The sequence below is a fragment of the Bufo bufo genome, chromosome 1 (genome assembly GCF_905171765.1).
Source record: "Bufo bufo chromosome 1, aBufBuf1.1, whole genome shotgun sequence".
Lineage (NCBI taxonomy): Eukaryota > Metazoa > Chordata > Amphibia > Anura > Bufonidae > Bufo > Bufo bufo.
Window position 1 is genome coordinate 806,812,392 of NC_053389.1, and position 26,728 is coordinate 806,839,119.

At 48.2% G+C, this 26,728-nt stretch overlaps 2 protein-coding genes across 2 annotated transcripts in view; one reads left to right on the plus strand and one right to left on the minus strand.

Moving 5' to 3' along the window:
* Nucleotides 1–11,328, minus strand: part of LOC120988730 — a 51,234-nt gene extending 39,906 nt beyond the window's left edge. Inside the window, exons 1-3 of the mRNA XM_040416379.1 lie at nucleotides 10,627–11,328; nucleotides 10,253–10,473; nucleotides 8,841–9,029 (exon numbers count right to left, since the gene is read on the minus strand). Of these exons, the coding sequence (XP_040272313.1) occupies nucleotides 8,841–9,029; nucleotides 10,253–10,473; nucleotides 10,627–10,969 (753 nt within the window). The 5' untranslated portion in view covers nucleotides 10,970–11,328. The remainder of the gene's footprint in view (nucleotides 1–8,840; nucleotides 9,030–10,252; nucleotides 10,474–10,626) is intronic.
* Nucleotides 11,329–13,770: 2,442 nt separating this feature from the next.
* Nucleotides 13,771–15,534, plus strand: LOC120988740 (homeobox protein siamois-like). Its single transcript, XM_040416391.1, has 2 exons — nucleotides 13,771–14,467; nucleotides 15,093–15,534. The coding sequence occupies exons 1-2, from the start codon at nucleotides 14,121–14,123 to the stop codon at nucleotides 15,526–15,528; spliced, it is 783 nt and encodes a 260-aa protein (XP_040272325.1). The 5' UTR covers nucleotides 13,771–14,120; the 3' UTR covers nucleotides 15,529–15,534.
* Nucleotides 15,535–26,728: the final 11,194 nt, after the last annotated feature.

A 26,728-nucleotide genomic window follows, 5' to 3' on the forward strand; every position in this document is an offset into this window, starting at 1 on the left:
AGGGAGCAGGGTCACTAGTGGGGTGACGGGAGGAGGGTGAAGCAGGATCACTAGTCGGGTGACAGGAGGAGAGGGGAGCAGGGTCACTAGTGGGGAGACAGGAGGAGGGGGAAGCAGGGTCACTAGTTGGGAGACAGGAGGAGGGGAAAGCAGGGTCAATAGTGGAGGGACAGGAGTAGGGGGATCAGGGTCACTAGTGGGGTGACAGGAGGAGAGAGAAGCAGGGTCACTAGTGGGGTGACAGGAGAAGGAGGGAGCAGGCTCAATAGTGGGATCACAGGAGGAGGGGGAGCAGGGTCACTAGTGAGGTGACAGGCGGAGAGGAAACAAGGTCACTAATGGGGTGACAGGAGGAGGGGGAGCAGGGTCACTAGTGTGGTGACAGGAGGAGGGGGAAGCAGGGTCAATAGTAGGGTAACAGGAAGAGAGGGAGCAGGGTCACTAGTGGGGTGACAGAAGGAGAAAGAAGCAGGGTCACTAGTGAGGTGACAGGAGAAGGAGGGAGCAGGGTCACTAGTGGGATCACAGGAGGAGAGGGAGCAGGGTCACTAGTGAGGTGACAGGAGGAGAGGAAACAAGGTCACTAATGGGGTGACAGGAGGAGGGGGAGCAGGGTCACTAGTGGGGTGACAGGAGGAGAGAGAAGCAGGGTCACTAGTGGGGTGACAGGAGGAGAAGGGAGCAGGGTCACTAGTGTGGTGACAGGAGAAGGGAGCAGGGTCACTAGTGGGGTGACAGGAAGAGAGGGAGCAGGGTCACTAGTGGGGTGACAGGAGGAGGGGGAAGCAGGATAACTAGTGAGGTGACAAGAGGAGGGGGAGTAGAGTCACTAGTGAGGTGACAGGAGGAGGGGGGAGCAGGTTCACTAGTGGGGTGACAGGAGGAGAAGGGAGCAGGGTCACTAGTGGGGTGACAGGAAGAGGGGGAGCAGGGTCACTAGTGGGGTGACAGGAGGAGGGTGGAGCAATGTCACTAGTGGGGTGACAGGAGGAGAAGGGAGCAGGGTCACTAGTGGGGTGACAGGAAGAGGGGGAGCAGGGTCACTAGTGGGGTGACAGGAGGAGGGGGAGCAGAATCAATAGTAGGGTGACAGGAGGAGGGGAAGCAGGGTCACTAGTGCGGTGATAGGAGGAGTAGGGAGCAGGGTCACTAGTGGGGTGACAGGAGGAGAGGGAAGCTGGGTCACTAGTGCGGTGATAGGAGGAGTAGGGAGCAGGGTCACTAGTGGGGTGACAGGAGGAGTAGGGAGCAGGGTTACTACTGGGGTGACAGGAGGAGGGGAAGCAGGGTCAATAGTGGGGTGACAGGAGGAGAGGTAAGCAGGGTCACTAGTGGGGTGACAGGAGAAGGAGGGAGCAAGGTCACTAGTGGGATGACAGGAGGTGGGGGAGCAGGGTCACTAGTGGGGTGACAGGAGGAGGGGGGAGCAGGGTCACTAGTGGGTTGACAGGAGGAGGGGGGAGCAGGGTCACTAGTGGGGTGACAGGAGGTGGGGGAGCAGGGTCACTAGTGGGGTGAAAGGAGGAGGGGGGAGCAGGGTCACTAGTGGGGTGACAGGAGGAGGGGGAAGCAGGGTCACTAGTGGGGTGACAGGAGGAGGGGGAGCAGGGTCACTAGTGAGGTGACAGGAGGAGGGGAAGCAGGGTCACTAGTGTGGTGACAGGAGGAGGGGGAGCAGGATCACTAGTGGGGTGACAGGAGGAGGGGAAGCAGGATCACTAGTGGGGTGACAGGAGGTGGGGGAAGCAGGATCACTAGTGAGGTGATAGGAGGAGGGGGAGCAGGGTCACTAGTGGGGTGACAGGAGGAGGGGGAAGCAGGATCACTAGTGGGGTGACAGGAGGAGGGGGGAGCACGGTCACTAGTGGGGTGACAGGCAGAGGGGGAGCAGGGTCACTAGTGGGGTGACAGGAGGAGGGGGGGCAGGGTCACTAGTGAGGTGAAAGGAGGAGAGGAGCAGGATCACAAGTGAGGTGAAAGGAGGAGGGGAGCAGGATCACTAGCGGGGTGACAGGAGGAGGAAAAGCAGGGTCAGTAGTGAGGTGACAGGAGGAGGAGGGAGCAGGGTCACTCGTGGGGTGACAGGAGGAGGGGAAGCAGGATCACTAGTGAGGTGACAGGAGGAGGGGGAGCAGGGTCACTAGTGGGGTGACAGGCAGAGGGGGAAGCAGGGTCACTAGTGGGGTGACAGGAGGAGGGGGAGCAGGGTCACTAGTGGGGTGACAGGCAGAGGGGGAAGCAGGGTCACTAGTGGGGTGACAGGAGGAGGGGGGAGCAGGGTCACTAGTGGGGTGACAGGCAGAGGGGGAGCAGGGTCACAAGTGGGGTGACAGAAGGAGGGGGGCAGGGTCACTAGTGAGGTGAAAGGAGGAGAGGAGCAGGATCACAAGTGAGGTGACAGGAGGAGGGGTAGCAGGATCACTAGTGAGGTGACAGGAGTAGGAGGGAGCAGGGTCACTAGTGGAGTGACAGGAGGAAGGGAAGCAGGATCACTAGTGAGGTGACAGGAGGAGGGGGGAGCAGGGACACTAGTGGGGTGACAGGAGTAGGGGAGCAGGGTCACTAATGGGGGGACAGGAGGAGGGGGAAGCAGGGTCACTAGTGAGGTGACAGGAGGAGGGGGAGTAGAGTCACTAGTGAGGTGACAGGAGGAGGAGGAGCAGGGTCACTAGTGGGGTGACAGGAGGAGGGGGGAGCAGGATCACTAGTGAGGTGACAGGAGGAGGGGGAGCAGGGTCACTAGTGGGGTGACAGGAGGAGGGGGAAGCAGGATCACTAGTGGGGTGACAGGAGGAGGGGGAGAAGGATCACTAGTGGGGTGACAGGAGGAGGGGAAGCAGTATCACTAGTGGGGTGACAGGAGGTGGGAGAGCAGGGTCACTAGTGAGGTGACAGGAGGAGGGGGAGCAGGGTCACTAGTGAGGTGACAGGAGGAGGAGGAGGGAGTAGAGTCACTAGTGAGGTGACAGGAGGAGGGGAAGCAGGGTCACTAGTGGGGTGACAGGAGGAGGAGGGAGTAGAGTCACTAGTGAGCTGACAGGAGGAGGAGGAGGGAGTAGAGTCACTAGTTGGGTGACAGGAGGAGGGGGAAGCAGGATCACTAGTGGGGTGACAGGAGGTGGGGGAAGCAGGATCACTAGTGGGGTGACAGGAGGAGGGGGAGCAGGATCACTAGTGAGGTGACAGGAGGAGGGGGAGCAGGGTACCTAGTTGGGTGACAGGAGGAGGGGGAAGCAGGATCACTAGTGGGGTGACAGGAGGAGGGGGGAGCAGGGTCACTAGTGGGGTGACAGGAGGAAGGGAAGCAGGATCACTAGTGGGGTGACAGGAGGTGGGGGAAGCAGGATCACTAGTGAGGTGACAGGAGGAGGGGGAGCAGGATTACTAGTGGGGTGACAGAAGGAGGGGGGGCAGGGTCACTAGTGAGGTGAAAGGAGGAGAGGAGCAGGATCACAAGTGAGGTGAAAGGAGGAGGGGAAGCAGGATCACTAGTGAGGTGACAGGAGGTTGGGGAGCAGGGTCACTAGTGGGGTGACAGGCAGAGGGGGATGCAGGGTCACTAGTGAGGTGACAGGAGGAGGGGGAGTAGAGTCACTAGTGGGGTGACAGGAGGAGGGTGAAGCAGGATCACTAGTCGGGTGACAGGAGGAGAGGGGAGCAGGGTCACTAGTGGGGTGACAGGAGGAGGAGGGAGCAGGGTCACTAGTGGGGAGACAGGAGGTGGGCAAAGCAGGGTCAATAGTGGGGGGACAGGAGGAGGGGGATCAGGGTCACTAGTGGGGTGACAGGAGAAGGAGGGAGCAGGGTCACTAGTGGGGTGACAGGGGGAGGAGGAAGCAGGGTCACTAGTGAGGTGACAGGAGGAGAGGAAACAAGGTCACTAATGGGGTGACAGGAGGAGGGGGAGCAGGGTCACTAGTGGGGTGACAGGAGGAGAGAGAAGCAGGGTCACTAGTGGGGTGACAGGAGGAGGGGGAGCAGGGTCACTAGTTTGGTGACAGGAGGAAGGGGGAAGCAGGGTCAATAGTAGGGTAACAGAAAGAGAGGGAGCAGGGTCACTAGTGGGGTGACAGGAGGAGGGTGAAGCAGGATCACTAGTGGGGTGACAGGAGGAGAAAGAAGCAGGGTCACTAGTGAGGTGACAGGAGGAGGGGAAGCAGGATCACTAGTGAGGTGACAGGAGGAGGGGGAGCAGGGTCACTAGTGAGGTGACAGGAGGAGGGGGGAGCAGGTTCACTAGTGAGGTGACAAGGGTAGGAGAGCAGGGTCACTAGTGAGGTGACAAGAGGAGGGGGAGTAGAGTCACTAGTGAGGTGACAGGAGGAGGGGGGAGCATGTTCACTAGTGAGGTGACAGGAGGAGGAGGGAGCAGGGTCACTAGTGGGGTGACAGGAAGAGGGGGAGCAGGGTCACTAGTGAGGTGACAGGAGGAGGAGGGAGCAGGGTCACTAGTAAGGTGACAGGAGGAGGGGAAGCAGGGTCAATAGTGGGGTGACAGGAAGAGGGGGAGCAGTGTCACTAGTGGAGTGACAGGAGGAGAGGGAAGCAGGGTCACTAGTGGGGTGACAGGAGGAGGGGTAAGCAGGGTCAATAGTGGGGTGACAGGAGGAGGGGAAGCAGGGTCAATAGTGGGGTGACAGGAGGAGAAAGAAGCAGGGTCACTAGTGGGGTGAAAGGAGGAGGTGAAGCAGGATCACTAGTGGGGTGACAGGATGAGAGGGAAGCAGGATCACTAGTGGGGTGACAGGAGGAGGGGGGAGCCGGGACACTAGTGGGGTGACAGGAGGAGGGGGGAGCAGGGACACTAGTGGGGTGACAGGAGTAGGGGAGCAGGGTCACAAATGGGGGGACAAGAGGAGGGGGAAGCAGGGTCACTAGTGGGGTGACAGGAGGAGGGGGAAGCAGGGACACTAGTGGGGTGACAGGAGTAGGGGAGCAGGGTCACAAATGGGGGGACAGGAGGAGGGGGAAGCAGGGTCACTAGTGAGGTGACAGGAGGAGGGGGAGCAGGGTAACTAGTGGGGTGACAGGAGGAGGAGGGAGCAGGGTCACTAGTGGGGTGACGGGAGGAGGGTGAAGCAGGATCACTAGTCGGGTGACAGGAGGAGAGGGGAGCAGGGTCACTAGTGGGGAGACAGGAGGAGGGGGAAGCAGGGTCACTAGTTGGGAGACAGGAGGAGGGGAAAGCAGGGTCAATAGTGGAGGGACAGGAGTAGGGGGATCAGGGTCACTAGTGGGGTGACAGGAGGAGAGAGAAGCAGGGTCACTAGTGGGGTGACAGGAGAAGGAGGGAGCAGGCTCAATAGTGGGATCACAGGAGGAGGGGGAGCAGGGTCACTAGTGAGGTGACAGGCGGAGAGGAAACAAGGTCACTAATGGGGTGACAGGAGGAGGGGGAGCAGGGTCACTAGTGTGGTGACAGGAGGAGGGGGAAGCAGGGTCAATAGTAGGGTAACAGGAAGAGAGGGAGCAGGGTCACTAGTGGGGTGACAGAAGGAGAAAGAAGCAGGGTCACTAGTGAGGTGACAGGAGAAGGAGGGAGCAGGGTCACTAGTGGGATCACAGGAGGAGAGGGAGCAGGGTCACTAGTGAGGTGACAGGAGGAGAGGAAACAAGGTCACTAATGGGGTGACAGGAGGAGGGGGAGCAGGGTCACTAGTGGGGTGACAGGAGGAGAGAGAAGCAGGGTCACTAGTGGGGTGACAGGAGGAGAAGGGAGCAGGGTCACTAGTGTGGTGACAGGAGAAGGGAGCAGGGTCACTAGTGGGGTGACAGGAAGAGAGGGAGCAGGGTCACTAGTGGGGTGACAGGAGGAGGGGGAAGCAGGATAACTATTGAGGTGACAAGAGGAGGGGGAGTAGAGTCACTAGTGAGGTGACAGGAGGAGGGGGGAGCAGGTTCACTAGTGGGGTGACAGGAGGAGAAGGGAGCAGGGTCACTAGTGGGGTGACAGGAAGAGGGGGAGCAGGGTCACTAGTGGGGTGACAGGAGGAGGGTGGAGCAATGTCACTAGTGGGGTGACAGGAGGAGAAGGGAGCAGGGTCACTAGTGGGGTGACAGGAAGAGGGGGAGCAGGGTCACTAGTGGGGTGACAGGAGGAGGGGGAGCAGAATCAATAGTAGGGTGACAGGAGGAGGGGAAGCAGGGTCACTAGTGCGGTGATAGGAGGAGTAGGGAGCAGGGTCACTAGTGGGGTGACAGGAGGAGTAGGGAGCAGGGTTACTACTGGGGTGACAGGAGGAGGGGAAGCAGGGTCAATAGTGGGGTGACAGGAGGAGAGGTAAGCAGGGTCACTAGTGGGGTGACAGGAGAAGGAGGGAGCAAGGTCACTAGTGGGATGACAGGAGGTGGGGGAGCAGGGTCACTAGTGGGGTGACAGGAGGAGGGGGGAGCAGGGTCACTAGTGGGTTGACAGGAGGAGGGGGGAGCAGGGTCACTAGTGGGGTGACAGGAGGTGGGGGAGCAGGGTCACTAGTGGGGTGAAAGGAGGAGGGGGGAGCAGGGTCACTAGTGGGGTGACAGGAGGAGGGGGAAGCAGGGTCACTAGTGGGGTGACAGGAGGAGGGGGAGCAGGGTCACTAGTGAGGTGACAGGAGGAGGGGAAGCAGGGTCACTAGTGGGGTAACAGGAGGTGGGGGAAGCAGGGTCACTAGTGAGGTGACAGGAGGAGGGGGGAGCAGGGTCACTATTGGGTTGACAGGAGGAGGGGGGAGCAGGGTCACTAGTGGGGTGACAGGAGGTGGGGGAGCAGGGTCACTAGTGGGGTGACAGGAGGAGGGGGGAGCAGGGTCACTAGTGGGATGACAGGAGGTGGGGAGCAGGGTCACTAGTGGGGTGACAGGAGGAGGGGGGAGCAGGGTCACTAGTGGGTTGACAGGAGGAGGGGGAAGCAGGGTCACTAGTGGGGTGACAGGAGGAGGGGGAGCAGGGTCACTAGTGGGGTGACAGGAGGAGGGGGAGCAGGGTCACTAGTGAGGTGACAGGAGGAGGGGAAGCAGGGTCACTAGTGGGTTGACAGGAGGAGAGGGGAGCAGGGTTACTAGCTGGGTGACCGGAGAAGGGGGAAGCAGGGTCACTAGTGGGGTGACAGGAGGAGGGGGGAGCAGGGTCACTAGTGGCGTGACAGGAGGAGGGGAAGCAGGGTCACTAGTGGGGTGACCGGAGAAGGGGGAAGCAGGGTCACTAGTGGGGTGACAGGAGGTGGGGGAGCAGGGTCACTAGTGGGGTGACAGGAGGAGGGGGGAGCAGGGTCACTAGTGGGATGACAGGAGGTGGGGAGCAGGGTCACTAGTGGGGTGACAGGAGGAGGGGGGAGCAGGGTCACTAATGGGTTGACAGGAGGAGGGGGAAGCAGGGTCACTAGTGGGGTGACAGGAGGAGGGGGAGCAGGGTCACTAGTGGGGTGACAGGAGGAGGGGGAGCATGGTCACTAGTGAGGTGACAGGAGGAGGGGAAGCAGGGTCACTACTGGGTTGACAGGAGGAGAGGGGAGCAGGGTTACTAGCTGGGTGACCGGAGAAGGGGGGAGCAGGGTCACTAGTGGGGTGATAGTAGTAGCGGGGAGCAGGGTCACTAGTGGGGTGACAGGAGGAGGGGGAGCAGGGTCTCTAGTTGGGTGATAGTAGTAGGGGGGAGCAGGGTCACTAGTGGGGTGACAGGAGGAGGGGGAGCAGGGTCTCTAGTTGGGTGATAGTAGTAGGGGGGAGCAGGATCACTAGTGGGGTGACAGGAGGAGGGGGGAGCAGGGTCTCTAGTTGGGTGATAGTAGTAGGGGGGAATAGGGTCACCGGGGTCCAGTCACATGAGTGACATATACAGCGAGAAAGTGTGGTAGAGAGTGAGACTACAAACCTACATGACCTTGTGATCCTGGATGGTCTATGTATGTCTTCTCCAACTTTCCCTCAGGGATTGTTCTCTCAACAGGAATTATGTTTCTCCTGGAGCTAAACTGAACCAGCATCTGTCCCGAATGGTAGACAGAGCTAAATTTAAGTGGCTGATACAATCCTGAGTAAAAATCTCCTCCGTCAAAGGGGAAAGCTAGTTCCTTCTGCTGATTCAGGAGATAATTAACTAAACGGTGCCACCTATAGACAGCTTTGGGGAACACATAGAAAGCATTAAAGGGTTTGTCCAAGTTATATTTATTGATGACTTATCCTCAGGATAGGTCATCAATATCAGATCGTCAGGGTTCCGACAGCCGACACCCCCACCGATCAGCTGTTTGAAGAGAATGCACGCGCCGTGCCAGCGCTGCCTCCTCTTCATTGTTTACCTGCTTGCTGTTGCATCTGCAGTAGTGTATAGGAACAAGCCGTCCCATTGAAATGAATGGGACTGCTTCGGTGTAATTACACCAGCTCACCGCTTCAGATGCGATGGCGAGCAGGTAAACAATGAAGAGGAGGCAGCGCTGGCACGGCGCGCGCCTTCTCTTCAAACAGCTGATCAGATCAACTATAGCTCCACCCATTGTGTAGTGGACGGAGCTGGTAACTGCAGCGCCGCTCCTATTCACTTCTGTCCACTACTCGGTGGATGGAGCTGTAGTTCTGGGGCTGGAGCTACTTCATAACAGCTGATAGCGGTAATCGCCGCATCGTATAGCCGTCACCCATCATTGGATACAGGTTTATGAAATAAAAATTCAAGCCAGATAATATCAGAAAATATAGAATTTATTGAAAGATGATTTCAAACATCAGTCTCTTATAGTATTTCCAGAAGCAGCAACAACTATGGACCCCATGAATAAAGGAAGTCCGGTTCTGCCTTCAGTAAGTGCCTGCATGGCAGTGTAATGTCTCAGCTGGACTGGCGGTTTAATACAGCACCGACGCCATGTCTGACAGTATCCAGGAGGGGTCTGCAGAGGGGGCTGCTCCATAGAGCTGTAGGATGGGGGGATTCTCATTGTAACCATTCCAGGTCTTTTCTGTGGCTGGGAAATTCCCATTTTGAGCTTCCTGTGCAGATTTGCTTGGTTGTAGAAGATGTCTTGCTCTTCTGTTCTGGAACCAAATCTGGAGAAAAATGGAAAAATAATCATCATTAATATAACTGAGCAAGAAAAGCGAAGAACAAAAACATTCTTTCAGTAGGGTTAACTGCTTAGTGACCAGCCTGTTTTGGGTCTTACCGACCAAGCGTTTTTCTTCCTTTTTTCATCGTCGCATTCCAAGAGCTATAACCTTTTTATTTTTCCATCTATATAGGCCACTGCGTTTTTACGTTATAAATTTTACGGCGTTCATTTTTCAGTATAAATAACATAATATCTTTATTCTTTGGGTCACTACAATTACAGGGATACCAAATACATATAGTTTTTTTTTCCATTTTACTACATTTTGTGCAATAAAACCCCTTTTTTTTTTAAAGGAAAAATTTTTTTTTGCATTGCCGCTTCCCAAGACACATAACTTTTTTATATTTATTTATACGGAGTTGTGTGAGGGCTTGATTTTTGCGAGACGACTTGTATTTTTCACTGGTATTATTTTGGAGTAAATGGCGCTTTTTGATCGCTTGTTATTAAGTATTTTCGGTGGCAACTAAGAATAAATTAGCAATTCTTTCTTTTTTTTATTTCATTTTTACGGCGTTCACCGTAGGGGATAGTTTACATGATATTTATGTAGTCCGGGTCGGTACAGACGCAGCAATACCAAACATATGGGGGAGAATTTTTGTCATTGAAAAGCATATTTTCAATGGAAAAAAAGCATAATTTTTATTTTTATTTTTATTTATTTACCTTTTTTTTGCCATGTAATAGTCCCACAAGGGGACTATAACAGATTGCTTTTACAATGCCTATAGTGCGCTGCATTTTAATGGCAATACTATTCTCACATTGACCAGCGCAGCCTGATGGAAACTACTCAAGGCTGGTCTGGGGCCTACATCAGACCCCATCCAGCCTACACACACATCGGCACCCCGCGATCGCATTTGCCATTGCCCGCGGCATGTAAAGTGTTAAACAGCCCAGGTCGGCACTCCTGCCTGTCCGGGCTGTTAGAGCAGGGCCGCGGCTCTCGTGTGAGAGCTGGGCCCCTGCTCCCCGCTGCACGGGGGACCTGTGCAGCGCTTAGACCGGGCCGCCGTAAAAAACGGCAGCCCAGCCTAAGGTACCTTAGTGACCTCCGTAAAATGCGTATGGGTGATCACTAAGGGGTTAAATTCTTATTATTATTTGTATCATTATTATAATATTTTATCTAAGTCGACAATCATTTCCTACCTGTATTCTTTGCTCTGAAATTCCAGTCAGGCGACCAATCCGACATCTGCTGGTAAAATCTGGATACGGATTCCGCTCAAACTCGCTGGTGAGGAAGGCGATCTGTTCTTTATTGTAGTTCGTCCTCTTTATTCCTCTGTTCTTGGAGGCAGTTGTCCTCATCTCATCCTCTTCCATCCTGGCCTTCTTATAAACTGGATTTTCTTGTTCGTGGAATTTTCCTGGAGACACAAGATGAGGGAGAGAGTGTGAAATTTTATAGTGAAAGAAAAATTCTAACATTTATTCTCTTCGAGTTTGGACCAATTCTATTAGATAATACAAGTCAGGAATGAATATGATGGTTGACCATTACTAGTGCAGCATTGACTTACGCTTAGCTGTGGTTGGAAACTCTTCATTGGGTACATAGTTGAAGGTTGATGATGATGACGGTATCTTCACTATCTTTGATGGCTTCTTCAGATCCAGTTTCTTCCCTACTTGTGCCTGCTGCTGGATTCTTACCAGATTGTAAATCTCCAGTAGAGATTCCCTCAGGGTAAGAGAGCATTGTAGATCTTGTTGAGCGTCCGTGGAACAGAAGAAACCAGGAAATAAGTGCATGGTATTGGATGCGGGTGGGTGGCACTGGTCCACCAAGGTAGGAGACATTGCTGGATAGTCTTCTTCTAGAGAGAGAACGGTGGAAAGGACCTGGTCAAGCTCTGAGTCCATGGCTGCCCACTAAGTGCAATGACAGAATGAGGATCCATGGCCATCTTATAAATGGACTGGATGAAGGACTCCTCTGGAGAACAAAGTGGACCTTCCCTTGATGTTTTCTAAAGAGTGACAAAAATGATGTCTCCTCCCTTGATCTTCCGTACACACCTCAACCACTGACACCTCATAGTGCGGACAATACACAAATACTAATGGAGCATTTATTATGTAAATGGACGTTCACGCATAACCTCTGATGCTGCAGGATTTCTGCTAACACCTCTGTGAGCAAAGGACAATACAATCCCAGAAGAAGAGCCAGATAGTAACTAATACTACAGTATTAGGTAGGAAATAGGATGGATGGATAGATAGATAGATAGATAGATAGATAGATAGATAGATAGATAGATAGATATGAGATATATAGATAGATAGATAGATAGAAAGATAAAAGATAGATAATAGATAGATAGATAATAGATAGATAGATAGATAGATAGATAGATAGATAATAGATAGATAGATAGATAGATAGATAGATAATAGATAGATAGATAATAGATAGATAGATAGATAGATAGATAGATAGATAGATAGATAGATAGATAGATAGATAGATAATAGATAGATAGATAGATAATAGATAGATAGATAGATAGATAGATAGATAGATAGATAGATAATAGATAGATAGATAGATAGATAATAGATAGATAGATAGATAGATAGATAGATAGATAATAGATAGATAGATAGATAGATAATAGATAGATAGATAGATAGATAGATAATAGATAGATAGAAAGATAATAGATAGATAGATGATAGATGATAGAAAGATAATAGATAGATAGATAGATAGATAGATATATAGATAGATAGATGATAGATGATAGATAGATAATAGATAATAGATAATAGATAGATAGATAGATAATATGTATTTTGCGCAGACATTGTGGTCGTGGATTGGAGCTCATTACAAGGATCAGTTGCTGAATTCCTTTGTAGTCCCACTTGCTGACGATGTCTCTGCCCGGCCACCTCATCCCTCTAATGTCACCTTCTTGTGTATTGAGGGCTCATTACCGGCCAATTCATTATGCCATAATGGCCATTAGGATCCTAAAGACTACCGGATCTCCAGGTGGCCGTGCGGTGATGGAGGCGGCAGCGCTCCGGCACTCATCATCCGATTACTTTCTTACGTGTATATTGGACGACCAATGTCCTTTATGTGCTGTTTTCTCCATGACACATTGAGAGGTCTTTTCCGATCTCTATTATAGTCATTTTTCCTTCTCTTTTATTTTTCTTAGGGGTAAAATGTACAAAAATTGAAAAATTGAAAAATTTAGAGTTTTTTTAAATAAAATATACTAATTCACACACAAATAATGGCTTTTCCTATTTAGTTTCAGCAATTTATTATGCATAGAGCAGTTGCTTTTTCCTGTATTTGTATTTTAGTTTTATTACATATTTTTGGCGCCTGGAGACCATGCAATCGCTTGATCCATTAGCAGCAGCATTTTGGCCCCGGTCTCCATCTAGAATTTTTGATCGTGTTGCGGTCTCGTTATGTCACATGCCACAAATTGACAGTCTTAGGCCTCTTTCACACGACCGTTTTTTTTCCGTTTTGCGGGCCGTTTTTTTGAGTTCCGTATACGGTCCGTATTACGGAACCATTAATTTCAATGGTTCCGCAAAAAAAACGTAATGTACTTCGTATGCATTCCGTTTCCGTATTTCCATTTTTCCGTTCCGTTGAAAGATAGAACATGTCCTATTATTGCCCGCAAATCACGTTCCGTGGCTCCATTCAAGTCAATGGGTCCGCAAAAAAAACGGAACACATACGGAAATGCATCCATATGTCTTCCATATCCGTTCCATATTTGCGGAACCATCTATTGAAAATGTTATGCCCAGCCCAATTTTTTCTATGTAATTACTGTATACTGTATATGCCATACGGAAAAACGGAAAGGAAAAACGGAACCGAAACGGAAACACAACTGAAACAAAAAAAACGGAACAACAGATCCGTGAAAAACGGACCGCAAAATACTGAAATAGCCATACGGTAGTGTGAAAGAGGTGTTAAGATGTTATGCCGCAATGCGACAATGTGATCTTCATATCATGTGACCAAAGTTATGGGGCAGCCCGAGCCCATGAAAAAAAACTGCTTTATCTTATACTTTGTTTTATTACTTTCATTTTTATTGTTATTTTGTTATTTTATTTTTAGTTTGTCATGATTTTATTTTTTATTTTTAAGTAATTTTTTTGCAGTTTATAACTGCACTTTTATTTTTAGTTTGATTTTGTATTTTATCTTGATTATATAAAGCTTTTTTAGCTTATTTTTTGTTTTATTCTACCTTTGTTGCTTTTTTTTATTATATAATGCTATTTTTAGTTTATGTTTAATGTTTATTCTAACTTTGTTGCTATTTTTAACTTTATTTGTTTTATTAGTTACTCTTTAATTTAATTTAGATTTTTATTAGATTTGTAGTTTATTTTTCGTTTGAATTTTGTTATTTTATAATGCTAGATTTTATTTTTAGTTAACTTTTTCTGTTTCATTTTACCTTATTTTAAATGTTTAGTTTTTTTTAGTATTATTAGTTTATTTTTTTTATTTTTTTGTTTAATTGTTTGTTATTTCATAGTGTTAGATTTTATTTTTAACTCATTTTCTATGTTTTAGTCTACTGTTTTTGCAATAAAAAAATAAATAAAACATTTAATAGTTTAGAATTCTTTACACTGAAACTTCCACACCAGTCCAGGCTGATGTCAAAGTGACTTTTTAGCATAATAATACAATTGTCTCCTTCCATGTCCACTTGAAGTGTTTATGCATTTTATTTGAAGTCTATTTTTATTGTTGTTTTTAACACTTTCTTATTCATATTTAATATATGACACCACTGGGCCCAAAACCTCTAGTGTGAACTGGGTAGACACCTCCAGGTAGGATCAAGGTCTGAAGGTGTCATCACCTCTTTTAAGTCACATCAAAGTTATGTTTCTTTTGTGTCCCAAAATACATTTTTTTACTTCTCCAAGTGTGATGTGGCTATATAAGTGCTGGAAAGTCCAAGACAACCTCAAATCTGAGTAGAGAAGACCCAAAAGAGCACACATGGAGAAGGACCCAGAGCTGGATCAAGCCATCTCCAATGCTTTATCTCTACAGGAAGACTATCCAGATCTATACCTTCCACCAAGTGACAAGGACATGAATGACTCCATTACAATTCCTAAAATTCCCTTGGAGACAGAAATACAGAAGCCTCTGAATGATCCAAACAGGCTTCAGGACACCTTGGTGGAGCTTTATTCCATCCTTGGGATACCACAGGAGCCTCCAATAACCAGACCTTTCAACGTCTGGAGAGACCAATCTACACCATCCATCGTTACTCAGGATGACCTTCTGACCAGGAAGCCACCAAATGGAATTAAGAGTAAGATTTTTTTTTATATATTGTCAGCCCTATTGTAAAAATGTCCAAAATCTTTTTGGACAATGGGTGTCACCACCAATGAGTAGAAGTTCTGGGAGTATTAGTGGAGGTTTATATCTGTCATCATTGCTTATTGTCCTGGAAAGGAAAATGGTGGCCAAAACTGAAAAATGTTGTTCAATCAATTTTGATTACTGGAGATTTTTCCCCGAATGTTGTGCGTTCATGATTTCTGGGATTGTCTCTGTTAATGGGCTTCCCTTGGAGTAGAAATTTTGATGTGTTTCCCGCAGGACAGGTGATCAGTATCTGATTGGTGGGGGTCTAACAACCGGCACCCCCTCATGTTAGAAGGGTCCATAGACAATAAGCTGAACTCAAAATGTCCTCACAGCGATCAGCTGTGATCTGTTGGAGAACTTGGCAGTAACTGTCCAATGTTCCTACAGTGCCACCACAGGGAATATGAAGCATTACACAGTGCTCAATCAAATACATGGGTTTTGAGTGTAATGCTGGACAGGACAGGTCCTCCAGAGGGAGAGATGCTCTTTGTAACATCTCTCCACTCTCGCCAAGACATGAAGCTTCTAAACAATGGACCGCTCCCTAGAAACCCAGAATTCACCATATTAAAATGTGTTTTCTTACTGGACAACCCCTTTCATGTTGTCCACTGCTTGTCTATTTTTTTCAGGGATGTTTCCTAAAGAGGAAATGGGAATATCTAAGAGAGTCAAGGAAGAGAAAGAAGGCCAAGTCCCATCAACCTCAATTCAGAACTGTAGAAAGAGGACCCTCTACAACAGGCAGCAGACCCTCTTCCTCCAGAAGCAGTTTGATTTCAATCCGTACCCCGATTATGTGAGCCGGTGCTGCTTCGCTCAGGTCACCGGGATCCCAGAACCAAGAATTCAGGTAATCATTTTCATTCACAATTTGTTTCAAATGCTTTCTTCAATACACAGCGCCACACCTGTCTACAGGCCATGTGTGGTATTGCAGTTCAGTTTAATTCACTTCAATGGAGCAGATCTGCAGTACCAGGCACAACCTGTGAGAAAGCAGCTGTATTTTTTCTAATCCTTTCATTGTGACATTTAAATATATCATTTATCACACATGTAAAAGCAACTATATAATATAAAAGTATATAAATAAAAATTATTACTATTATGAACTGTAATATGAAAAAAAAAATAATGAAAAGAAAGTGACATCAGGAACACATAAAATAACTTGGCTGGTTTTCGAACAGTTGAAGGGATTGTCCAAGGATTAAAAAAAAAAAAAGGTCTGCTGTTTTTTTCTCCAGAAATAGCGCCACTCTTATGTGAAGGCCATGTCTGGTATTGCAGTTAGTGAATAATGATCATAATCATAAAAGCGAGTCCTTAGTTGTTACATACTCTGTTTCCATAGGGTGGCGCTAGTAGCTTGGTTTTCCATATAGGTGTCTGGAAAAGCTGACAACCCAATTAAGTTGGATAATGGCGGCCATAACATCAACGGAATAGATTGAGACGCAACATAATCGCATAAAATAAAATAAAAAAGAAATAGCCCAAAAAATCATTATTTTCAATACCATAGATAAAAACAATTAGAGACACTGTAAAACTTTTTATATATTCGGCCAAGTTTTTTTTTATCCCAAATTTTTCTGTGCAGAGTATAAAAAAATTATAAATTGCTGCAGTTTTAGTATCGGCCACTAGGTGGCAGCTGCTAAAATAATTCAGAAATACAGTATTAACTTACTAATGCATTCAAGTAGGGATGAGCAAATTTCCTATTTTGAAGTTCGTGTGCGGGTTCGCGTTGCGGTATTTACTGAATCGCGTTATGGATTCCGTTACCACGGACCATAAACAGGAAGCCGTATATCAGATCGGTTTATGAAAACGGCGCAGAAAACTCGCTCTCTAATATCCCACCCACACAATATCATATGGCACTTAAAGGGGTCCTCTAGTTTTATGTAAATAAAGCTGTATCAGTTTATAAATAAAACGCTCTAGAAGTTTCCAATATATTTTATGTTTCAGTAATCTCTGCTTGCTGTCAGTGAATGAGAACATTGCTGTCAGTGAACCTGTATCTGGCTGGTCCTGCTCTCTTCGCCTCAGCCTGCAGTTGCACATATCTCTCTGCTGGTTTGTTACAATGTATCAGTCCGGGCTTTTGGGCTGGCAGAGCATTGTCTGCACTGGTTACAACTGTATCCGCTTCTCGGCTGAGAGCAGGACTAGCGACTGACAGGTTTACGGCCTCTGAATGTAAAGAAGAGGTTTCTCGTTCACTGACAGCAAGCAGAGCTCTTGAAAAAGGTGTAAAAAAAATTGCTTGAAAAAAAAAAAAAAAAAGTTCTCAGGTGCATTAACGTCTTAACTATTTCACGCCCACAGGTCTGGTTTCAGAACCGAAGAGCGAGACACCTCTGTAAATCCTCCACCTCCCAAGAGGCAAGAATGGTGGGGGGTGCGCCGTTCACAGTCTGCGAGGCGTCCCCGCACCCCAAACTCTGCAAGAAGGTGTCCGCCATCCACCAGGCAGGACCCCGGGCACAGAGAGGCAAGAGCTGCGGGCACCCGAGCTGAAGAATAATCCTAGCAGCGGCATTTTCAGCACTTTCCAGCACCTCGACACAATCCGGATTTGGCGTCACAACGCCCCTCCCCCACTTATAGTATTTCATTTTTATTTTATTAAATTGCCTTGTGAAATATTCAATATTTTTATATCCCCATGTATAATATCCATTTTATGTTTAAAATAAAAAATTACGTATTTATATCGGAGGCTCAAGAATTGATTTCTTCATTTCAGATATGACGTTAAAGGGATTTTTCCGGGACGTAATTACTGACGACTTGTCGTCTCAGGGTGGGCAACCTGCGGCACACCAGCTGCTGTGAAACTACAACTCCCAGCATGCATACTTGCTCTGCTCATCTCAGAACTCTCATAGAAATAAATGGGGCATGCCGGGAATTGCAGTTTCACAACAGCTGGCGTGCTGCAGGTTGCCCACCCCTGGACAGGTGGTGGTCCAACTCTCGGCAGCCCACCCAATAAGCAACGCTGCCGACCCTTCCTCGGCTTGTAGCATCACGTCCATCAGTCACGTTGCCTTTCTGTATATATGTACCATTCAAGTCAATACGATTACGCTGCAATACCAGGCACCACCACTAAACAATGTATGGCGCTGTGCCTTGTATACAATGAACCCACCAATCTGATATTGAAGCCCCTGGAAAAGGGGTTGACCCACGATTAACATTTTTCCATTCGATCACATAAGATATAATTTTTAAATTTGGAAAATTTTAAAAAGATTGCTCCTGTGTATAGATATTGCTGTAACATAAGTGTTGTGGCGCCCCCTGGTGCTATCTTGATTTCTACTTTGTTCTTTACATAGTTGAATGTGCTGACAACAAAATCAAACAAAAATAAAAAATGGAAATCAAATTTTTCAACCCATGGAGGTCTGGATTTGGAGTCACACTCAAAACTAAAGTGGAAAAACACACTACAGGCTGATCCAACTTTGATGTAATGTCCTTAAAACAAGTCAAAATGAGGCTCAGTAGTGTGTGTGCCCTCCACGTGCCTGTAGGACCTCCCTACAACGCCTGTGCATGCTCCTGATGAGGTGGCGGACGGTCTCCTGAGGGATCTCCTCCCAGACCTGGACTAAAGCATCTGCCAATTCCTGGACAGTCTGTGGTGCAACGTGACGTTGGTGGATAGAGCGAGACATGATGTCCCAGATGTGCTCAATTGGATTCAGGTCTGGGGAACGGGCGGGCCAGTCCATAGCATCAATGCCTTCGTCTTGCAGGAACTGCTGACACACTCCAGCCACATGAGGTCTAGCATTGTCTTGCATTAGGAGGAACCCAGGGCCAACCGCACCAGCATATGGTTTCACAAGGGGTCTGAGGATCTCATCTCGGTACCTAATGGCAGTCAGGCTACCTCTGGCGAGCACATGGAGGGCTTTGCGGCCCTCCAAAGAAATGCCACCCCACACCATTACTGACCCAATGCCAAACCGGTCATGCTGGAGGATGTTGCAGGCAGCAGAACGTTCTCCACGGCGTCTCCAGACTCTGTCACGTCTGTCACATGTGCTCAGTGTGAACCTGCTTTCATCTGTGAAAAGCACAGGGCGCCAGTGGCGAATTTGCCAATCTTGGTGTTCTCTGGCAAATGCCAAACGTCCTGCACGGTGTTGGGCTGTAAGCACAACCCCTACCTGTGGACGTCAGGCCCTCATATCACCCTCATGGAGTCTGTTTCTGACCGTTTGAGCAGACACATGCACATTTGTGGCCTGCTGGAGGTCATTTTGAAGGGCTCTGGCAGTGCTCCTCCTGTTCCTCCTTGCACAAAGGCGGAGGTAGCGGTCCTGCTGCTGGGTTGTTGCCCTCCTACGGCCTCCTCCACGTCTCCTGATGTACTGGCCTGTCTCCTGGTAGCGCCTCCATGCTCTGGACACTACGCTGACAGACACAGCAAACCTTCTTGCCACAGCTCGCATTGATGTGCCATCCTGGATAAGCTGCACTACCTGAGCCACTTGTGTGGGTTGTAGACTCCGTCTCATGCTACCACTAGAGTGAAAGCACCGCCAGCATTCAAAAGTGACCAAAACATCAGCCAGGAAGCATAGGAACTGAGAAGTGGTCTGTGGTCACCACCTGCAGAACCACTCCTTTATTGGGGGTGTCTTGCTAATTGCCTATAATTTCCACCTGTTGTCTATCCCATTTGCACAACAGCATGTGAAATTGATTGTCACTCAGTGTTGCTTCCTAAGTGGACAGTTTGATTTTACAGAAGTGTCATTGACTTGGAGTTACATTGTGTTGTTTAAGTGTTCCCTTTATTTTTTTGAGCAGTGTATAAGCAGTCAGCAGTCAGCTCCTATGCTCCCTCTAGTGGTGACTGCAGGAAAGCAGACTTTATCATTTAAAGAAGCAGTCCCATAAAGTGTTTTATTCGTTGGCCCTTTAGAAAAGTGTAGTGAAGATAATCTTCTTACCAGTGGCTGTAGTTGTGAGTTATCCACTCCCTTCTGATCCTCAGCTGTGTCATGTGTAACTGAAACAGCGTCTTGTGTGTGGACAGGAAGTCACTTTCTCTATTCATTACTATTAGACTCACATTGAGGCTGTCATAGGACGGATTAGAGAACGTGACTTCCTGTCCACACACGAGATGCTGTGTCAGTTGGAGAGTCCGAGTGTCGGTCACAGCTGAGGATCAGAAGGGAATACAGCATGCCTGCCAGCCCTGCTTTTGGTGGCATCATCATTTATAGTATTAGTATCTGACTGTATGCATATTTTATACTGTTATATCTGATTTATCAGCCACTATAAATAATGATATATGTATTATGGAGGAGAGGATAGGACCCTGAACATGTGCATGACTGGGCTTGCACAGCACTGGGTTTAACCCCTTTCCGACCAGCGCTGTACATGTACAGCAATGGGCGGGACTTTAAAGATGGTGCTTGACAATAATGTCGATGGCATACATTTAGCCCCTCAAACATGACTACGGTATCTGGGAGTGAAAAAACTCAGAAACGTGCCCTTCTGGGTGTGCCCCGGGTCCCCTGCTCAAGGATCGGGGGAGCCGGATGGGGAGTGCAGCAGCCTCGGCCCTCCTTAATGATCCAAGGTTGCCGCACATATGGCAGGGCTCCAAAGAAACATAAAATAATCCTAATAGACTCCAATGCTAATATAAAAAAAAAAGTGTAAAAAAGTGTTTTTAAAATATAAAAAAAAAAATTAAATTAAATCATCCCCCTTTCACCAAAATCAAATCACATAAACAATAAAAAAAATAAACATCATGGGAATTGCCATGTGCAAAAACGTTTATACATCGCCATGTATAAAAATATTTATCCCATACGGCAAATGGCGTAACAGAAAAAAGTCAAAGTGGCTGCTTCGACGTTTTTCTGGTGGCTTCACCTCCCACAAAAAATTAGAAAGTGATTCACACCACAAAATGGTATCAATGAAAAGTACAGATCACTCCACAAAAAATGAGCCCCCACAGAGCTCCATACACATACAAACTACAAAAAAGTTATAGGGGTCAGAATATGGCAACAAAAAGAAAAAACTAATTTTTTTCAAGGTTTTTATTTTTTCCAGTATTAAAAAGCGAGAAAAACTAAACATATTTTTTATTGCTGTAATCATACTGACCCCGAGAATAAAAGTAACAGGTCAGTTTTACTGCATAAGGAAATGCCATAAAAACAAAACCTATAAAACTGTTGTGGAATTATGTTTTTTGCTGTTTTAACTAAAATAGATAATAAATGTTTCTTTTTGACTTTTTGACTGAGATATTACGCATACTCTATGATTTGTTTTTAAATAGGACGCAGTGAAACAACACACAGTGGTGTCTGAAAAAACAATGGCTAGTTCTGAACAAGCAGTCCAAAAACGATTCCTTAACACGAGCAGGATATGACAGTATGACTGTGCACCCATAGTTCTGGCCACTGTTCCGGTATAGTATGTGCCGGGGACAGGGCACAGTCCAGGTGCGACTGAATTTGGTTGTTCAGACTGTACCCCACTGTTATACCATGCTGTACCCCATATAGTTATAACATATACTGCACCCCACTATTATTATAACACATAGTGTATAATGCATACTGTGCCCCAGGTGCGTTGCTAGGTAAAAACATTCAGGACCTCGGCCCCTGATATTTTGGCCCAGGCCCTGAATGTCCTGCCTGCCTGCTAGATACAACTGTATTGCCGCCTGAGGAGGGCAATACATTTGAATCTAATGCACTGGAATAGCTGAAGGACCTGTGATGACATCACAGGTCATGTGAATAGTAAAAAAAAGGCAGTGGTTGAGAAGGACCTGCGACCATCATGTGACCAGTGCAGGAGAGGAGGGCAGTGAAGAGGAGAAGTCCTGGGGGGAAGAAGCTGTGGTGATGTCTGCTACATGAAGGGAGAGGCAGAGCAATGCTGGGGGTTGTGGTTATTTAACTGGGACTGTTAATGCTGAAGGGAGGGATGTTATTTACATAAAACTGTATGTAGATGGTGGCTGTAGGAGGGAGTGATGTTATTTACATGGGACTGTATGTTGGAGGGGGTTGGGCAGGGTAATGTTATTTACATGGGACTGTATATTGGCGGCAGCTGTGGGGGGAGTGATGTTATTTACATGGGACTGTATGTCGGAGGGGTTGGGGGAGACAGTAATGTTATTTACATGGGACTGTATGTTGATGGCAGCTGTGGGAGGAGTGATGTTATTTACATGGGACTGAATATTACAGGGGTCTGAGGGAGAAATATTTACATGAGATTGAAATTTGAGGGGGCGATGTTATTTACATGGGACTGTATGTTGAGGGGGTAATGTTTACATGGGATTGCATGTGGGAGGTGGCTGGGGAGGGGGTGATATTATTTACTTGGGGCTGTATGTTAAAGGCGGCTTGGGAGGAGGTGAAAGTATTTACATGGTACTGTATTTTGGAGGGGGCTATGGAGAGGGGTGTTATTTACATGGGACTGTATATTGGAGACGGCAGGAGAGATGGTGTGATGTTATTTACATGGGACTGTATGGTGGAGATAGGAATATAACTTCAGGGGGCACTGTAGGGAGCATTATAAATACTGGGGGCACTACAGGGCGAGCATTATAACAGTAGGGGTCAGTATAAATACTGGGGGCACTGTAGGGGTATTATAAATCCAGGGGACATAATAGGCGTTCTTATTACTACTGGGTGCTTTATAGGAGGAACTTATAGATCCGCCTTATTTCTACTTAAGAGCACTATGGGGGGCCTTATTACTACTGAGGGGTCTGTAGGGAGCTTTATTACCACTGGGGGAACAATAGGGGGCCTTATTTCTACTGAGGACTCTGTGAGGGTATTATTAATAATGGAGGGATCCTCTACTAATGGGAGCACTATCACTGTTGGAGGCAGTATTAGCAATGAGGGCATTCTAGAGGGGAATAACTATTGGTGGGACTATGAGGAGCACTATTACGGGGGCACTCATTTTTCTTCAAGATAGTATTTGGAGGTATTGGGGAGCGCAGTGAGCAGCAGGATAACACTGTGGGGACTCCAGTTGGGGAATGATGATAGAAATGTGAGGAAGCTAAGATGTCTGTGTGTCACACTCTGCAGAGACGAGGCAACTGAGAGAAGTGTCTGGATCAAATGAAGAAGACGATGACAGAGAAGATCTACATCGGAGGAGACGTCACCTGGAGACACTGGATGTGAGAGGTATGTGCTGCTGTATAGCGAGCACAGCAAAATGCGGTGTGGGAGGGTCACTTAGAGAACTGGGCCATATTCATTGGGGCTTGGGCCTCAGATCTTTTGAGACCCTAGCAACGCCCCTGCTGTACCCCACTGTTATAACATACTGTACCCCATATAGTTATAACTAGGGTTGTAGCAAGTATTGAATTAACGATACCAAATCAATATTTTTGTACCGGTATCGATTTGATACCGGGATTTGACATTTACCGATACTAGGCTGCGCTACAGCCTAGTATCAGAGAACATGGCGCATGCTGCTCTCAGCGCGCTCCATGTTCTCCTCAGCAGCACATGGGAGAAGGAGTCTCTCCCTCCCCCCTGTGCCGCTGCTGCCGCCAATAAGAGAGAGGGGGGGCGGAGGAGAGGAGGGGCTGTGGCCACTGCGCCACCAATGATGATAAGTCACCCATTATTACAAATACAGGAGGCGGGTGCCGGCTATCTGATTCTGCCACCGGCACCCGCCTCCTGTATTTGTATTTAAAGGCTACTTATCTTTATTGGTGGCGCAGTGCACCCCCCCAACCCCCCAGTATTATAATCATTGGTGGCAGTGGCCACAGGGTCCCCTCCCCTCCTCTTCATTGGTGATGCAGTGGGAGCTTCTGATCGGAGCCCCAGCAATGTAATCCTGGGGCTCCGATCAGTTACCATGGCAGCCAGGACGCTACTGAAGCCTTCCATGGTAACCTCCCTGCTGCCGTGTGCACTATGCACAGGGCAGCAGGGAGAGTGTGAGGTCCTAGTCACCCTAATAAAGCTCTATCAGGGTGAATAGGACAGGGGATGAAAAGACCCCAGGTTCTAGCCCCTAAGGGGGCTAATAGTTATTAAATAAAAAGTAAAAAAAAAAAAAAAGTTTAAAAAACAAACACGAAAATATTAAGTTTGAAACACCCCCTTTCCCAATTTTACATATAAAATATATAAACAATAAATAAACATATTACATATCGCCAAGTCTGAAAAGTATTGTGCGAACTATTGAAATGTAAAAAATATCTTCTATGCGGTGAACCCCATAACAGAAAAAATGTTATGGGGTCACCTTGTCCCCCCAAAAAATAGGATCGGACTGTTCGATTATGGGCCGGACGTTCCATAAAATGCGGAATGCACGCAGCTTTTTTGGTGTGTTTTTTTTCGTGTGGTATCGAATGGTATCGAGTATCGCAGTACTTTTTTATGGTATCGAAATCGAATACAAATTTTGGTATCGCAACAACCCTAGCTATAACATATACTGCACCCCACTATTAATATAACATATACTGCACCACATTATTATAACTGACTGTACCCCCTATTATAAAGCATACTGTAACCCACTATTATAACTATAGATGAGCAAAGTAAAAAAAAAATCAAATCGGATGTTTTGACTAATTTTCCCCAAAAATTTCATTCGATCTGAATTTATTCGCGGCAAATCACGTTAAAAAAACTGGTATTTCCTGGCTGCAGAGAGCTTTTATAGTGGTGTAGAACACTGTGCCTTACAGTAACCCACATAGGGAGTCTGCTGTGGTAGTGAAATAATACTGTGAGTTAGGCCTCATGCACACGACCGTTGTGTGCACCCGTGGCCGTTGTGCCGTTTTCCGTTTTTTTTCGCGGACCCATTGACTTTCAATGGGTCCGTGGAAAAATCGGAAAATGCACCGTTTTGCAGCCGCATCCGTGATCCGTGTTTCCTGGCCGTGAAAAAAATAGGACCTGTCCTATTTTTTTCACGGCCAACGGTTCACGGACCCATTCAAGTCAATGGGTCCGTGAAAGAAAACGGATGCACACAAGATTGGCATCCGTGTCCGTGATCCGTGGCCGTAGGTTACTTTCATACAGACAGATCCGTCTGCATAAAAGCATTTTCAGAGCTGAGTTTTCACTTCGTGAAAACTCAAATCCGACAGTATATTCTAACACAGAGGCGTTCCCATAGTGATGGGGACGCTTCAAGTTAGAATATACTACGAACTGTGTACATGACTGCCCCCTGCTGCCTGGAAGGGGAAAATGCACCGTTTTGCAGCCGCATCCGTGATCTGTGTTTCCTGGCCGTGAAAAAAATATGACCTGTCCTATTTTTTTCACGGCCAACGGTTCACGGCCCCATTCAAGTCAATGGGTCCGTGAAAGAAAACGGATGCACACAAGATTAGCATCCGTGTCCGTGATCCGTGGCCGTAGGTTACTTTCATACAGACGGATCCGTCTGCATAAAAGCATTTTCAGAGCTGAGTTTTCACTTTGTGAAAACTCAAATCCGACAGTATATTCTAACACAGAGGCGTTCCCATAGTGATGGGGACGCTTCAGGTTAGAATATACTATGAACTGTGTACATGACTGCCCCCTGCTGCCTGGCAGGTGCTGCCAGGCAGCAGGGGGCAGCAGGGGGCAGCCCCCCCCTGTAGTTAACACATTGGTGGCCAGTGGGCCCCCCTCCCTCCCCTGTAGTTAACTCTTTGTTGTCCAGTGCGGCCGGCCCCCCCTCCCTCCCCTGTAGTTAACTCTTTGTTGTCCAGTGCGGCCGGCCCCCCTCCCTCCCCTGTAGTTAACTCATTGGTGGCCAGTGGGCCCTCTCCCCTCCCTCCCCCTCCTAATTAAAATCTCCCCCCTATCATTGGTGGCAGCGGAGAGTACCGATCGGAGTCCCAGTTTAATCGCTGGGGCTCCGATCGGTAACCATGGCAACCAGGACGCTACTGCAGTCCCGGTTGCCATGGTTACTTAGCAATTTGTAGAAGCATTATACTTACCTGCGAGCTGCGATGTCTGTGACCGGCCGGGAGCTCCTCCTACTAGTAAGTGACAGATCATTAAGCAATGCGCCGCACAGACCTGTCACTTACCAGTAGGAGGAGCTCCCGGCCGGACACGGAGACATCGCAGCTCGCAGGTAAGTATAATGCTTCTACAAATTGCTAAGTAACCATGGCAACCGGGACTGCAGTAGCGTCCTGGTTGCCATGGTTACCGATCGGAGCCCCAGCGATTAAACTGGGACTCCGATCGGTACTCTCCGCTGCCACCAATGATAGGGGGGAGATTTTAATTAGGAGGGGGAGGGAGGGGAGAGGGCCCACTGGCCACCATCCCTGCTCCATGTCTTGCTGCTGCTGGTGGGTGGTTTCTTCAGTAGGCGGGTGGAAAAGTGCTCATCAGAGGCTCTAGACTTAAGTTGCTGCTAATGGAGCTAGTGCTGCTCCTGCCCCCCCCCCCCCTCCAGCAGCCATGGCAGTGGAGCGTGAGCGCAGAGTGCCCCCCCTGTCAGACGTTCGTGAGGATGGGCGATGGCGCACATAGGATGTCTCGATAGTAGTTGAGTTTATCTTCCCTCTCAGCGGGTGAAAAAAAGGTCCCCATTTTGGACCGGTAGCGAGGGTCTAACATGGTGGAGAGCCAGTAGTCATCTCCCTGTCGAATGGTGATAATACGGCTGTCACTACGCAAGCAACTCAGCATGCATCTGGCCATTTGCGAAAGGGACTCAGAGAGATTCCCTGCCTCTATCTCCACTGCATACTGCCACTGTGTTGGGCTCATGTGCCTGGTCCTCCTCATTGCCCTCCAGCTCCTCCTGCTCCTGACTTGTGCAGATAAACCACCCATTTCGGTATACATTGCTTGTGCGTGAATGTCCTCCTCCTCCAGTTCAGCCCCCTCAGTGCTCAGGTGGCCATGAGATGTAGGCGCCACGTCTCCTTTCCCCTATCCAGCCAGCTTTATCATCATCTGCTCCAGGACGCGAAGGAGTGGAATGGCGTTGTTCACCCCATAGTCCTGGTGACTGACAAATAAAGTGGCCTCCTCAAAGGGCCTGAGCAAACGGCAGGTGTTACGAATGAGCTGCCACTGGCTAACGGCGAAGTTACCCAGAGAAATACTCCTGTCCGCCTGTATCATCAA